This window comes from Budorcas taxicolor, chromosome 16, assembly GCF_023091745.1.
Source record: "Budorcas taxicolor isolate Tak-1 chromosome 16, Takin1.1, whole genome shotgun sequence".
In the NCBI taxonomy this organism is placed as follows: Eukaryota; Metazoa; Chordata; class Mammalia; order Artiodactyla; family Bovidae; genus Budorcas; species Budorcas taxicolor.
Window position 1 is genome coordinate 44,035,872 of NC_068925.1, and position 14,702 is coordinate 44,050,573.

Consider the following 14,702-nt stretch of genomic DNA (forward strand, 5'->3'; position numbering starts at 1 on the left):
GTACTGATACAGGAAGACAGACAGCTGGATGATAACCAGGTGCATTCGGATAGGTGAGCATAACGAATGGAGACAGGGCGGAGGAGACTGATGGCAACTGCACAGCAGTGATTTTAATGATTAAGTCTTGAGACCTAGACTTGGTCTCTATTACTCTTACCTATATATTTGGCTGTGTCATTAAAATATTTTTTCCAAAGTCATTTCAAAATATTTTTCCCTAGATGGGGCTTCCTCTGTCTGCTATGAATGGGGAGACAACCAGGGTTGTGAACTGAAGAACAAATCAAGCAAAGGGGGATGAAGAAGAGGAGTCAGTGATATGGTATAGAGATTTAGGAAGGTGTGATATTCAGAGATGGCATGAGCACCTGCCAAGCCACTGTGACATCCAGAAAAGGCTCCCACATATCTCCCAGAGCTGCCTGGGAGATGGTGCTGCCCTCGGCTGGGAGCCACTGGGCAAGCAGAAGGTCGGCGGTTCCCTTGGTTCTCTCGGTGAGGTCCGGGTACTTACTTCTGATCCAGGGAGTTGCTCCTAGCGTCCACCAGAGAGGGGCAGGTAGAGGACGGAGTGAGGGTGGAACTGCTCAGACTGGACACAGAGGGGTCCCGGCCGACGGGAGAGAGGTCAGCTAGCTGGAAGAAAGCAGAGCTCGCAAGTGAGGTCCACGGCAACACGAGGACTCCGTAGTGAGGCGCTTTGGCAGCCAGGGACCTCACGCTCACAAATCTCCTGTGTTTTGGGCCTTGCAAGGAAACAACTTCTACAAATATTTTATGGCCTACCTGTCACAATAGGAATAAAGAAATTTACAAAAGAGGCAAGGCTTGCTTTTTATATTTATAAAATATGCCTATGTTTTATACTGCTACAGCCTCCTTCATTGACAAAGACCCTGTTTATGCATGACAAGCATTGAGAACAACAAGTACTATTCTAAGAACATGGCAGGGGCCCTGCCTTCCTAAAACTTACATTCTAAGTGGAGAAGGCAGAGAATCAACCAATCAACAAACACTTTAAGAAGTGTCAGGCAGGGATCGATGCTACAGCAAAAGAGAAAGCAGGGAAGCAGGTTAAAAAGTTTCAGAGAGCTGCTGGCTTCACAGAGGATGGTTAAGGGAATTCACTTCAAGGAGGCAATATCTAAGCAGAAAGATGAAATAGCTAAAGAAGCCAATCATGGGACTATCTGGAAGATTATTCCAGACAAATGAACAGGCCGTGTACACAGACCCAAGGCAGAAAGCTTGGCGTGCTAGGGAAGAGCAGGAAACGGGATGATGATGGAAGGAGAGTGAAGCAGAAGTTCTCTCAAGTGTTCACCTCACTATCTATAGAGAGCAACAAAATTTCATGCCACTAAGAAACTCAGAACTTGCTGTGCCCTGCCATATAATAACGTATCACCCTCAATAGAATATTGTTCTGCAAGGGATCCAGGGAAAAGCCAAATGTTTCCCATCTGATAATTGATTTAAGAGACAGAGAAAGAGATATGTCCATCTTTGGAAGTCAATGTTCTGACTGAAAAACTAAATAAATAAATGCAGGAGGAGGTATGTCAGACATCCTCAGACATAACACCAGGCCCATCCCAAGCCACCAAAAAGCAGCAGAATCTGAGGACAGGAAACAGGAGCTGCTCACCTTGCAGTCACTGATGCTGCCGTGCACCTGGCTGAATTCTCGGTTGAAAGTGTGGGTGAGAAGTTGCAGGCACTAGGGAAGAGAATGAGAAGAGCAAGTTTTGATGGTTAAACAAAGCCCTGAATTAAAGCACAGAGGGAAAATAACATGCCAAGACCCACAGTGGAGCTCAGGTGCTGCTCAAATAACCTGGGAAATTAGCTAGGAATATAGCAAGGGAAGCCTTGGACCTGCCTAATAAAGATGATAATATGAGTGGATAAAAAGCCATTCTCAAAACTGCAAAAGTGAATTACTACAAACACCACAGTTTAAAGTGTTTAAGAATGCAATGGCATCTCTAATTCTCAACTTGCATTGGTACTAAAAGGTAGAGATTTCTAGATGATATATGTTCCTAAATCATCTAGATGATCATTCAATTACTGAAACAATTACAGACTCCCTCTTATTTTTATATTCCATTGTCAGCCAGTTGCCCAGACCCACATGCCTGGTGGTCATCCCAAACAAGCCCTCTGCCTGCTCCTGTGGTATTTAGTCACAAACAATGTGGATTCTACCTTCCAAACATCTCTCTCACGATTCCTCTTCATCCCACATACTCCCACCATAGTTAAAAAACTCGATCATTTCTCATCTGGATTATGGAAATAGAGAATTCTTTCTGCCTCCAGTCTCCTCCCCACAAACGCAGCCTCTTTATTACTGCCAGAGCAGTCTTTCTAAAACACAAATACCCGTCTGAAGCACTCCCAGAGCACTCTGCATGCTCTGCTCCAGCACTCAGGCTCTTCGTGACCTGGCCCCTGGTCTGCTTCCCCAGCTCCATCTCCTGTCTCTCTCCTGCGCGGATTCCCTCACACTGGCCATGCAGGACATTGCTGGCTCTCGCCTGTGTGTCCTCCCAAGGTCAGCTCATGAGTGCCCTCCTGGGCAGGCCTCTCCTCTGCCTCAGCATTTCAGATCACACCTCTATTAAAAGCTGGCCACCCACTCGCCTGTAAACTTATTAAGGGTAGAAATTAAGTCTTCTTTACTCCTATATTCACCGTGTCAGCACCTGAATCAGAGGCCTTGAATCAGAGGCCCTCAAAGAAAGATGAAAATGCAAAAGAGAAAACAGAAAGACCAGCTCACAGAGCCTCAGGGGGAAGTGCTCAGCAGAGACAGAGAGTCCCACCTTAGTAGCCAGCTCTTTCTCTCGGTCCACCAGGCTTTCAATGTCTGCTGAGTCGTAGCCACTGCTCTCACTGGGTGTGATGGCACTTTCAAAGGTGGTGGTTGAGATTTGAGAGGAGATGCTGGTGGAGGTGCTGAGGGTCCCGCTGCTGAGGCTGGGGGACACCGAGTCACTCAGGGATTTGGGGATGCTGTCACCCAGTCTGTCGCGGAGCAGCAGAAAGTGGCGGGTTTTCTCCACCTAAGAACAACAACAGTACAGCCTCAGCAAATGCAAGCTCATCAAGGTCTTAATAAGCAAAGTATTATATCATGCGTCCACTGTGAAGGAAAACTGCCAAGCCCTGGTCATAGGCAGCAGCTGAGCATAAGATGATATTTGGGGCATCTCACCCAAGAGTTTGCCTGCGCCTGCCTCCCCTCCAGTACCTCGTGCAGGAGCTCCAGCTTCTCCAACTCCCACTGGTGCTCTAGGATGAGGCTGTCTCCCCGGGGCCGCCAGCCGGCCAAGTTCTCCTCCCCCCGCACGTATGCCACTGAGGTATCCAAGATTTTCCTTCTCCTCCGCTGCATGCCTGAGATAAGAGGAAACCACTTTTTTTTCTTCCCCACAGAAAAACCCAAGTCTAATTTTAGCGCAAAAGGAATGAATAATTCATACATATGGCACACTAGGACAGTTGTGTCTCAAGATACCTGGGATATTATAACAAAAATGTATCCCTTTTGTGCCAAAGCAACTGTCTGAACTTCTTTTAAAACAGAGTTTTACATTCTTAGATAATTATGAAGCTGGTAATGCAACTTGAGAAAATGCTAGATATTGTGTTAAGTGGAAACACAGAGATTAAATAGTCTGCACACTATTGGTTCAAATATATAAAAATACACTCAGAGGAAAAAAGTGGGAAAGGACTATATGCACCTCCCTCATGTTTCATGGCTCAGTCAAGATGGTAGGTGACCAACTGGTTCTGCCTCCGTTATTTCCCGTTAATTTTTTAAAATGTTTTACTGGTTTCAGAAGTTCATGACATTGTACAGGAGACAGGGATCAAGAAAAAGAAAAAGAAATGCAAAAAAGCAAGACGGCTGTCTGAGGAGGCCTTACAAATAGCTGTGAAAAGAAGAAAAGTGAAAAGCAAAGCAGAAAAGGAAAGATATTCCCATTTGAATGCAGAGTTCCAAAGAATAGCAAGGAGACATAAGAAAGCCTTCCTCAGCGATCAATGCAAAGAAATAGAGGAAAACAATACAATGGAAAAGACTAGAGATCTCTTCCGGAGAAGGCAATGGCACCCCATCCAGTACTCTTGCCTGGAAAATCCCATGGACGGAGGAGCATGGTAGACTGCAGTAAATGGGGTCGCGAAGAGTCGAACACAACTGAGCGACTTCACTTTGACTTTTCACTTTCATGCATTGGAGAAGAAAATGGCAACCCATTCCAGTGCTCTTGCCTGGAGAATCCCAGGGATGGGGTAGCCTGGTGGGCTGCCGTCCATGGGGTTGCACAGAGTCGGACACGACTGAACTGACTTAGAAGCAGCAGCAGAGATCTCTTCAAGAAAATTAGAGATACCAAGGGAACATTTCATCCAAACCTGGGCTCAATAAAGGGCAGAAATGGTAGGGACCTAACAGAAGAAGAAGATATTAAGAAGAGGTGGCAAGAATACACAGAACTGTACAAAAAAGATCTTCACGACCCACTATGGTGTGATCACTCACCTAGAGGCAGACATCCTGGAATGTGAAGTCAAGTGGGCCTTAGGAAGCATCACTACGAACAAAGCTAGTGGAGGTGATAGAATTCCAGTTAAGCTATTTCAAATCCTAAAAGATGATGCTGTGAAAGTGCTGCACTCAATATGTCAACAAATTTGGAAAACTCAGCAGTGGCCACAGGACTGGAAAAGGTCAGTTTTCATTCCAATCCCAGAGAAAGGCAATGCCAAAGAATGTTCAAACTATCGCACAATTGCACTCGTCTCACACACTAGTAAAGTAATGCTCAAAATTCTCCAAGCCAGGCTTCAGCAATACGTGAACCGTGAACTTCCAGATGTTCAAGCTGGTTTTAGAAAAGGCAGAGGAACCGGAGATCAAATTGCCAACATCTGGTGGATCATCGAAAAAGCAAGAGAGTTTCAGAAAAACATCTATTTCTGCTTTATTGACTATGCCAAAGCTTTTGACTGTGTAGATCACAATAAACTGTGGAAAATTCTGAAAGAGATGGGAATACCACACCACCTGACCTGCCTCTTGAGAAATCTGTATGCAGGTCAGGAAGCAACAGTTAGAACTGGACATGGAACAACAGACTGGTTCCAAATAGGAAAAGGAGTACGTCAAGGCTGTATATTGTCACCTGCTTATTTAACTTGTATGCAGAGTTCATCATGAGAAAGTGCTGGGCTGGAGGAAACACAAGCTGGAATCAAGATTGCCAGGAGAAATATCAATAACCTCAGATATGTGGATGACACCACCCTTATGGCAGAAAGTGAGGAAGAACTAAACAGCCTCTTGATGAAAGTGAAAGAGGAGAGTGAAAAAGTTGGCTTAAAGCTCAACATTCAGAAAACTAAGATTATGGCATCTGGTCCCATCACTTCATGGGAAATAGATGGGGAAACAGTGGAAACAGTGGCTGACTTTATTTTTCTGGGCTCCAAAATCGATGTGAATGGTGACTGCAGCCATGAAATTAAAAGACGCTTGCTCCTTGGAAGGAAAGTTATGACCAGCCTAGACAGCATATTAAAAAGCAGAGACATTATATTACTTTGCCAACAGAGGTCCGTCTAGTCAAGGCAATGGTTTTTCCAGTGGTCATGTATGGATGTGAGAGTTGGACTATAAAGAAAGCTGAGCACTGAAGAATTATCACTTTTGACTGTGGTGTTGGAGAAGACTCTTGAGAGTCCCTTGGACTGCAAGCAGATCCAACCAGTCCATCCTAAAAGAGACCAGTCCTGAGTGTTCATTGGAGGGACTGATGCTGAAGCTGAAACTCCAATACTTTGGCCATCTGATGTGGAGAGCTGACTAATCGGAAAAGGCCCTGATGCTGGGAAAGATTGAGGGCAGGAGGAGAAGGGGACGACAGAGGATGAGATGGTTGGATGGCATCACCGCCACAATGGACATGAGTTTGGGTAGGCTCTGCAAGCTGTGTGATGGAGGGAGGGCTGGTGTCCTGAAGTTCATGGGGTTGCAAAGAGTTGGACACGACTAAGTGACTGAACTGAACTGAACTGGTTTCAAATTTAAAAGACATGAAAGTGAAGTGAAAGTGAAAGGCGCTTGGTCTTGTCCAACTCTTTGCGACCCCATGGACTGTATAGTCCATGGAATTTTCCAGGCAAGAATACCAGAGTGTGTAGCCTTCCCCTTCTCCAGGGGATCTTCTCAACCCAGGGATCAAACCCAGGCCTCCCACATTGCAGGTGGATTATTTACCAGCTGAGCCACAAGACAAGCCTAAGAATACTGGAGTGGGTAGCCTATTCCTTCTCCAGTGGATGTTCCCCACCCAGGAATCAAACTGGGGTCTCCCGCATTATAGTTGGATTTTTTTACCAACTGAGCTCTCAGGGAAGCCCTTAAAAGACATGAACTTACGTTAATTTAAAAATTTCTGGAGGAATTCTCTAGACACTGTAATTAGCTGCTATGGGACTTAGATTCATACTCAGAATCTTCCTTTTATCTCCATTCTTACATGTGGGCCTCAGTCTCTTTTCCACATATTTTCTCCAAAATGATTCAAACTTACACTAAATGTTTTGAAAAACCCATACTTTTGTCCCTGTTCCAGTTTCACAAACATGGAAACGCAGAGGGCTGTTTAAGGCCACCACAATGGAGGAATAACAGCTTTCCACAGAGACATAAAAAGGGACACAGAACAAGCTCAGCTTAATATTAATCATTTGTCTTTCCATAGCATAGGAGGTTCAAATTCTAGTTTGACGGTACCTGTAAAGTCACACTGTCAAGTTATCTTTGGGGCTAAGGGAGGAAGGGAAATGGTTCTGAAGTTTTCCAAACCAAATTCACTGTAATACATTTAATTTTTTTTGCGAGGGGGTGGGGAGGGGATTCATGACTCAGGGCTTGTAGGATCTTAGTTCCTTGACCAGGGACTGAACCTGGGGCCATGGCAGTGAATGCACTGAGTCCTAACCACTGGATCACCAGGGAATTCTCATAATATGCTTGAATTTGTTATACTGATAATATTCCACAGCCTAGTAACAATCTGTTCTATACAGTTTTTATAACTGTATAGCATGTCATAAAGCAAACAGTGTCGTAACTCAGAAAATGGTAACTCCTACCATCACCACCAAAGTGGCTTGTAAAATATAACTGGTGTCTCAAAAATGTATATCCATCCTGCATGGGTGGGATAAACTTTTGATATAGTGTACTGCAGTCAAATGCAAAGGTAACTCTCCCTTCCCTGATCCACAGAGCTTACCTGGACTTCCTGTGTCTGCCATTTTGCATAAACTGAGTTCATAAATTCCAGTGACTCGATTGCTATGTAAATTAAAACAAATAAACAATTAACTTCAAACAGCACAAAAACAGGAAGAATCTCAATTCTCTCTGCTTAAAACATTGTCTCCTGTGCTGGAACTGCAACCCACCCTCAGATGTCTGCAAAATTACAGACATCTCTCATCAGTCGCTGTTCTTCTCCTATTCTGAACTTAGGAAAAAACTGAATGACAAACTGGAAAATGTATAATACAAATGCGAAAATTGAATTTTGCCTTTTCTTACAAGAAAGAAGAGATGAAGGGGTAAAGGTCTGAGTAGAATGAAAATGACAAACACCAGCTTCTAGGGAGTGTGGTTAGGAAGGGGACTGAAACTTCTACTGCATTAGTAACCATTTTTAAGCTCAGTGGTGATGCACAGGTAGTCACTGTATTATTCTCAATGTACATTTATGTATCTAAAATAGAAATAAATCTTAAGAATAAGAACGTCCCAACAGTAAGCTGTTAGAAATAATAATAATGACATTTAAAACAACACTCAGTCCCTACAAAACTGTTGGAAAAGTGTTCACAATGGAACATGCCTTCCTTCCTTTACTACTCATCCATCTATTAATATTTTACTAAATGCCAACATCTACCTCACTGCATTCCAGGTGTCAGCTACCAAATAGTTTATAGGCTGAGAACCCTGAGACTGCTCATTTGTATGGGGCCCACCAACCCGAGGCGACATTTCCAAAGCTTACGAGTCTGGTGACTTCGAATAGCCACTGCCAAAGAGGCTGCGCAGCGAGCGTGGCGGTGAGATCTTGGCGTCCCGGGAGTAGAAGACCATGCACACGTCCTTGGTGATGACGGCGGGCTGGATGCAGTGATCCAGCTGAAAGCAGACGGAACAGCTGTGACCACAGTCTGGGCACCATGGCATTGGAAAGCTGGTCCCAGACGTGGTGGGTGGAGGACTTCAGCTCTACCAACAATTTATTTCAACAGCAAATCAGACAATACGTGTAAGGTCAGGCAGTATTCCTTGTAGGTGCATTTACTTTTCTCAAAATTTTTTCAAATTTTTTCAATTTTTTTCTGTAGGCAATGGCTGATAGTTATTATTTGTCATATGCCCAGCACTGTTTGCCCTAAATCCCTTTTTGTGACCTCTCAGCAACCTTCTTAGGTAAATGCTATTAATACTATCATTACCCTTGTTCAAGAGATGAGGAAATTGAAGCACAGAGGAGAAATTACTCGTCCAAGGACAGGAGGGCAATTAAGTGATAGCACAGGGGACCTAAACTCAGACAGGCTAGATCTAGCATCTGCGATGGTAGCCACTACTAGGCTCCATCCACAACTTCTAAAAACAAGAGGCTGTTTTCTTAAATTTAAGCATTCTCTGATGGATGGGGACTAGGCTACTAAAACTGAGAATAAAATAGAAGTTATGCGACTTTTTCGTTAACTGGAGACTGGGAACAGAACCTAATGTAACCAGAGTAGTTAGCAAAGTATAATATAATAAGTAACTTAAGGATGAGCTGGGAAGATGAGCTGGGAGAAAGGAAGACACAATCAGTCACATCGTTCCTCCCCATTTCCTTGTTGTAACCTGCCCACTGTGCAGGGCTGGCAGGTCACGGTAACTCAAGTTGCGGGTTCTCTCACCTCCAGGTAGGCCGATAGGGTCATGTAGATCTTTTCCCCGTAGGGTGTCACTCGGTTCAGAAGGAGGGAGTTATGGAGGGAACTATCCCAGACGGCCTCGAAACGATAGAAGGTCCTACGGTTGAAAAGGCAAGAGGGGTCACCTAAAGCTGCAGGTACCTCAGCGCAGGTACTGCCACAGTCGGAAACGCTGTAGAGCCCTGAAGTCATCTTAGCCAGGTAATGCCACAATCAGAAATGCTGCAGAACCCACAGTGACCCACAGTTCTAACTTCCCAAACTCTGTCAATAGAGTAGAACCTTCATCTCCTGGGAGAAAAAGGTCAGCCTCCAGCCTCTTTTCTCCCTGCCTATAAACATCAACATAGTGAGATCAATCAAAAGAATTAAGATGAAAAGCAGAAATGAGTATGGACAGAAACTAAAATAAGAAAGACTAAGTGAGCTCCTCCGTGAGTCAGTGACCAGGGCAGGAAATAGAGGATCAATCGTTTGAAGCAGCCTTCTTCATGCGTCAGTTCCATCCTGGTGAACCTCAGAAACATCACACACACATCTAGGAGGACTGATGAGAGAGATAGCATAGAGAAACTTGTTTTAAATAAAATATGAGGTTATTCTCAGCTGACATTTCAGTAAAAGAAAATGATTTTAGTACCAGAGCTAGCCAACTACTATTTATCAGTTTTCCAAAAATCCACATAAGAATCTAACATTCAAATAACAACTATAAAAAAAAAATAACAACTATAAGTTTGATTATTTAATAAACACCCATAAACTGATTTTGTAAACTGTCCTAATACCTTTCTTTTTTCCTCCCAGTAAAAACACCATAGCCCTTACCTGACATTAAACCTTCTGGTTCAGCAGGTCTTACCTGAAACACCATCCTGAGTTCAACAGCAGAGTCAGAGATCACCTCCCAACTCAATCCCCAAGAGAACTGTCAGGGAAAACACCTTGTCCACCCCTGAAGAGTGGGCTGTCCAGCACCACGCTCTTTGGACATATAACACACCTCACCTGATATAACTGGAGTTTGTGCACTTTATTCCCTGCTCAGTACATTCCACTTCGCTCCTTACCAAATGGTAATCTCCCTGCAGCTGTCTTTTCTAGATGTTGGCAAATAGTTGGCATATCTTCTCTCTAAACACACCTCTGTGCTTGTTTCTCCAGAAATAATAAAAGAAAACAATACTTCTAAATGAATTCCATAATCACACCTCATCCTGAGTGCTAGTGTTTGAAGCATGATGATTACATCTTGTAGCTGCTTCTAGAAGTACAGTTGTAAGTCATACTGAAGTACAGTTGACCCTTGTACAACAGGGGATAGGGGGCTGACCCTCCATGCTCTTAAAAATCCGTGTATAGGACTTCCCTGGTGGTCCGGTAGTTGAGAATCTGCCTGTCAACACAGGAGACATGGGTTCCAGCCCTGGTTTGGGAAGATCCCACATGCTGCAGGGCACCACAACTACTGAGCCCGAGTGCCTACAGTCCGTGCTCCACAAGAGAAGCCACTGCGGTGAGAAGCACGAATTGCAACTAAGAGTAGCCCCTGTTCACCCAAACTGAGAAAGTCTGCGTAGCAATGAAGATCCAGAACAGCCAAAAAAGAGGAAAAAATCTACGTACAACTTGCCAACCATGGATCATGGAGTGCTGTGGTACCTACTACTGAAAAAAATCGACACATAAGTGGACCCACACAGTTCAAGCCCGTGTTGTTCCAGGGTCATCAGCTGTACATGATACTCTTGCAAACATCTAGCTCTTAAGGTAGTGCATAAAGGGTCAAGAAAATTCCCTACACAGATACCAAAGGAACAGAGAGACAGCAAGACAAAGATGGACGAAGCAACCAAGGGACCCAAACAGCAACCACACAAGGCCCTCCCCTGCCCCTGGGCTCACCAGAGAGCCCTTTATGCACCCACAGAGCCCTGTTTTGATCGAATCTAAATTTTAGCTTGGTTTAAATTTTAGCTTCTGACATTGGGTGGTGGAATCCATTACTTCAGAGGAGCCACCTGAGGGCTCTGTCCTTGAGACGGCTCTTTTATTGCATCCCAGTGTCTGCCAAGGTACCTGGAATGGGGCCTACCTGTGGCCCTGCAGTCTGGGCCCGCCTGTGCTGAGGTCAAGTAAAGCCCCTTCGTAGGGTGATGGCGTGTGTTACCCTGGAGACACTGGACAGTTTCTAGTCCTGCTGCCTGGACCTGTGACTCATTAAGAAATGAACCAGAATTTGCGCTTCCTGGGGCCAGGATTTATGGTTCATGATTCCCTCTCAAATGAGACAAGTGTCCTGAATGAGTGTGCAAAAGCCTCTTCACATTCCTACTGTCTGGTTTTCATTTAACCTAAAGAAGAAATTTCTCTGATAGAAACTTGGCTAACATAGAAAAATTCTTACATCACTAAAATTTCCCTGTATTGGGATGGGGAGAAAAAGGTGGGGTTTTTTTGTTTTTCAGTTTGATTTGTTTGGTGCTTGGGAGTTACGGCTGCACATTTTCTTCCAAAATACTCACCAAGGGTGGCAGTTCTTGAGAAGAGGTCATACAAACTACAACCAAGATGCGTGAGTAATGTCCACGGACTCAAGCGAGCAAGAGAACTGGCAGTTAGAAACTGGGCTGAGTCCTAAAGCATGCTGTCTTGCATGGCTCTAAGGTGGTCAGGAAATAACCCCAGGTTGGTTTCTCAAGGTATTCAAAACAAAAGCAGTGTGTGTTTATGTGCTGTGTGGGTGTTTGTATATATGCATCTTAAACATTTAGCCTATACCGTTATGTGTCACTTCCTTCATTTTTCTTTCCTCAATCAGATGAAGAGAGAGATGGGAGGAAATTTCCTTTACTACCAAACTAGAAATAAATGAGACAAGTAGTCCTGACAGGACAAAGAGAAATGTTTAAAAATAAAAAATATTTCTCACAGACTCAGCTACCCAAATAACTGAACTGGTCTCTGATACTACACAGGACAAAACAAAGAAAAAGGTAAACAATCACAAAAGCCTGAGATTCCATATGAAATGAGGGCAGTAACATTCTACTTTGCAATGTGGAAGGGAAAACTTGACACGGCATAAGAATAAAATGAGCAGGTTTACTAAATGGAACGAGAGAATAATTATGAACTCTACAGATTACTCAAGAACCTACAAGTGAAACTACACATGCATTAGAAAAACCCAGGGCACAATGGTGCAGAGTGAGGTCTTGCTCTATTCCTAGGTGGGTGCAAGTTTACATAGGGGAAAACTACTAAATTACAATAGCAGTCAAAGCAACGTAAGACATAAAGCATTCTGATAAAACAGAATCTTTATGTGCAAAAAAGCAAACAGAAAATACCTAGGAATATCCTTATCAAGAAAGAGCCTGCAAAAACATAGAAAAAACTTTCGTTAGTACAGCAAAAGTCAAAAAAATAAAAAAAGGAAAAAAGGGAGAGAGAGAGAGAGGAGAGAAGAAAACAGTTATAAAACACAAATCTGCTGACAAGCAAAGTGAATTCAAGTGGACAATTAACAGCGAATTTCATGGGACACAGTTTGATAAACGGCTTACAATGGCAACGTCCCTCTCCTGAGACGTTGTGTTAAGGAAATGCTGGACGTGGAAGGGAGACAGTTTTGATTAACTTCCCTTTAGGAGGTGATTTACTATTGGAAATGGTAGGAAGTTGCTGTGGAGTTATGAGAAAACCAAACCAATTAGGTAAGAGAAATGTAGGACCGGAAGAAAAGGAGCAATGTCTTGTCAGCTGCATTCCGCTATCAATGGATCACAAGTGCCCTCTAATCATGTATACTTAATACACCCAACTGGAGCTCTGTAAGTTCAACTTTAAACACTAAACCTTTAGGCAGAAAGAACAAAAGCTCTTTTAACCAAACTGCATTTAGCCACTCACCATATGAACTTATGGTCTTCGCAACCCTAGAATGTAAAGACTGACATCCATTTCTCATTGAGCATTATTCTAAAATAAAGAGGTAGCTTATAGGGCCAGTGGAGAAGGAGATGGCAACCCACTTCAGTACTCTTGCCTAGAGAAACCCCCAGTCCATGGATGGGGTCACCAAGAGTTGGACATGACTGAAGCGACTTAGTATACATGCATAGGCCCAGACAATTTGCTCCAAAGAGCTGAGTTTTGTGCTTCTCAAGTATCAGTAGTATTTGGTCCCAAACCTGTCTATGCAGTTGTGTTTGTTATTACAATGACCTAATTTAATTAAATATTAGATAAATCACTGAAACATAACAGCAATAAGAATGTTTGTTTAGTGTGAAACAAAACTAAGTGTGAAAACTAAACTGAATGTCTTTAAAAGACTTGATAATGGTGAGTTGTTTAAAAAAAACAGCTGTTCAATTAAGTTTGGGTGAGATGAATGTGAAAGAAAGAGGGAAATAAAATTTTGGTGATACATGATAAAAAGTTTAAAGGATTTTGCACTTAGATTTTCTTCATAAGTTTCTAGTTCCACCAAACTGAAAATTATAGATGATAAATTATGGGTGTGGCTTTGTCACAAAGACAGTCAGAAGTCTAATAAATGAGCCTACAATTAAAGAAAAGGCCTTGGCCCTACAGCAAGAGCTTGACAAATTTATGTACATTTAAATACTTTAAAACACTGTATCTTTAAAATACTGTATCTTTTTATTATTCTTGACTTTAGCAACATTTTTTAAATATAAATTTATTTAATTGGAGGTTAATTACTTTACAATATTGTATTGGTTTTGCCATACATCAACATGAATCCGCCACAGGTATACACGTGTTCCCCATCCTGAACCCCCCTCTCTCCTCCCTCCCCATACCATCCCTCTGGGTCATCTCAGTGCACCAGCCCCAAGCATCCAGTATCATGCATCAAACCTGGACTGGCAATTCATTTCATATATATTATACATGTTTCAATGCTATTCTCCCAAATCATCCCACCCTCGCCCTCTCCCTCAGAGTCCAAAAGACTGTTCTATACATCTGTGTCTCTTTTGCTGTCTCGCATACAGGGTTATCGTTACCATCTTTCTAAATTCCATATATATGCATTAGTATGCTGTATTGGTGTTTTTCTTTCTGGCTTACTTCACTCTGTATAATAGGCTCCAATTTCATCCACCTCATTAGAACGGATTCAAATGTATTCTTTTTAAAGGCTGAGTAATATTCCATTGTGTATATGTACTACAGCTTTCTTATCCATTCATCTGCTGATGGACATCTAGATTGCTTCCATGTCCTGGCTATTATAAACAGTGCTGCGATGAACATTGGGATACATGTGTCTCTTTCAATTCTGGTTTCCTCGGTGTGTATGCCCAGCAGTGGGATTGCTGGGTCATAAGGCAGTTCTATTTTCAGTTTTTTAAGGAATCTCCATAGGACTGGAAAAGGTCAGTTTTCATTCCAATTCCAAAGAAAGGCAATGCCAAAGAATGCTCAAACTACCACACAATTGCACTCATCTCACATGCTAGTAAAGTAATGCTCAAAATTCTCCAAGCCAGGTTTCAGGAATACGTGAACCATGAACTCCCTGACGTTCAAGCTGGTTTTAGAAAAGGCAGAGGAACCAGAGATCAAATTGCCAACATCCGCTGGATCATGGGAAAAGCAAGAGAGTTCCAGAAAAACATCTATTT

General features: G+C 43.0%; 1 protein-coding gene across 1 annotated transcript in view; it reads right to left on the minus strand.

Moving 5' to 3' along the window:
- KIF1B (kinesin family member 1B) overlaps nucleotides 1-14,702 on the minus strand; it is a 189,576-nt gene that overhangs the window by 42,250 nt on the left and 132,624 nt on the right. The window contains exons 39-45 of the mRNA XM_052653410.1: nucleotides 9,022-9,136; nucleotides 8,106-8,239; nucleotides 7,329-7,390; nucleotides 3,266-3,411; nucleotides 2,838-3,077; nucleotides 1,655-1,726; nucleotides 518-639 (exon numbers count right to left, since the gene is read on the minus strand). Of these exons, the coding sequence (XP_052509370.1) occupies nucleotides 518-639; nucleotides 1,655-1,726; nucleotides 2,838-3,077; nucleotides 3,266-3,411; nucleotides 7,329-7,390; nucleotides 8,106-8,239; nucleotides 9,022-9,136 (891 nt within the window). The remainder of the gene's footprint in view (nucleotides 1-517; nucleotides 640-1,654; nucleotides 1,727-2,837; nucleotides 3,078-3,265; nucleotides 3,412-7,328; nucleotides 7,391-8,105; nucleotides 8,240-9,021; nucleotides 9,137-14,702) is intronic.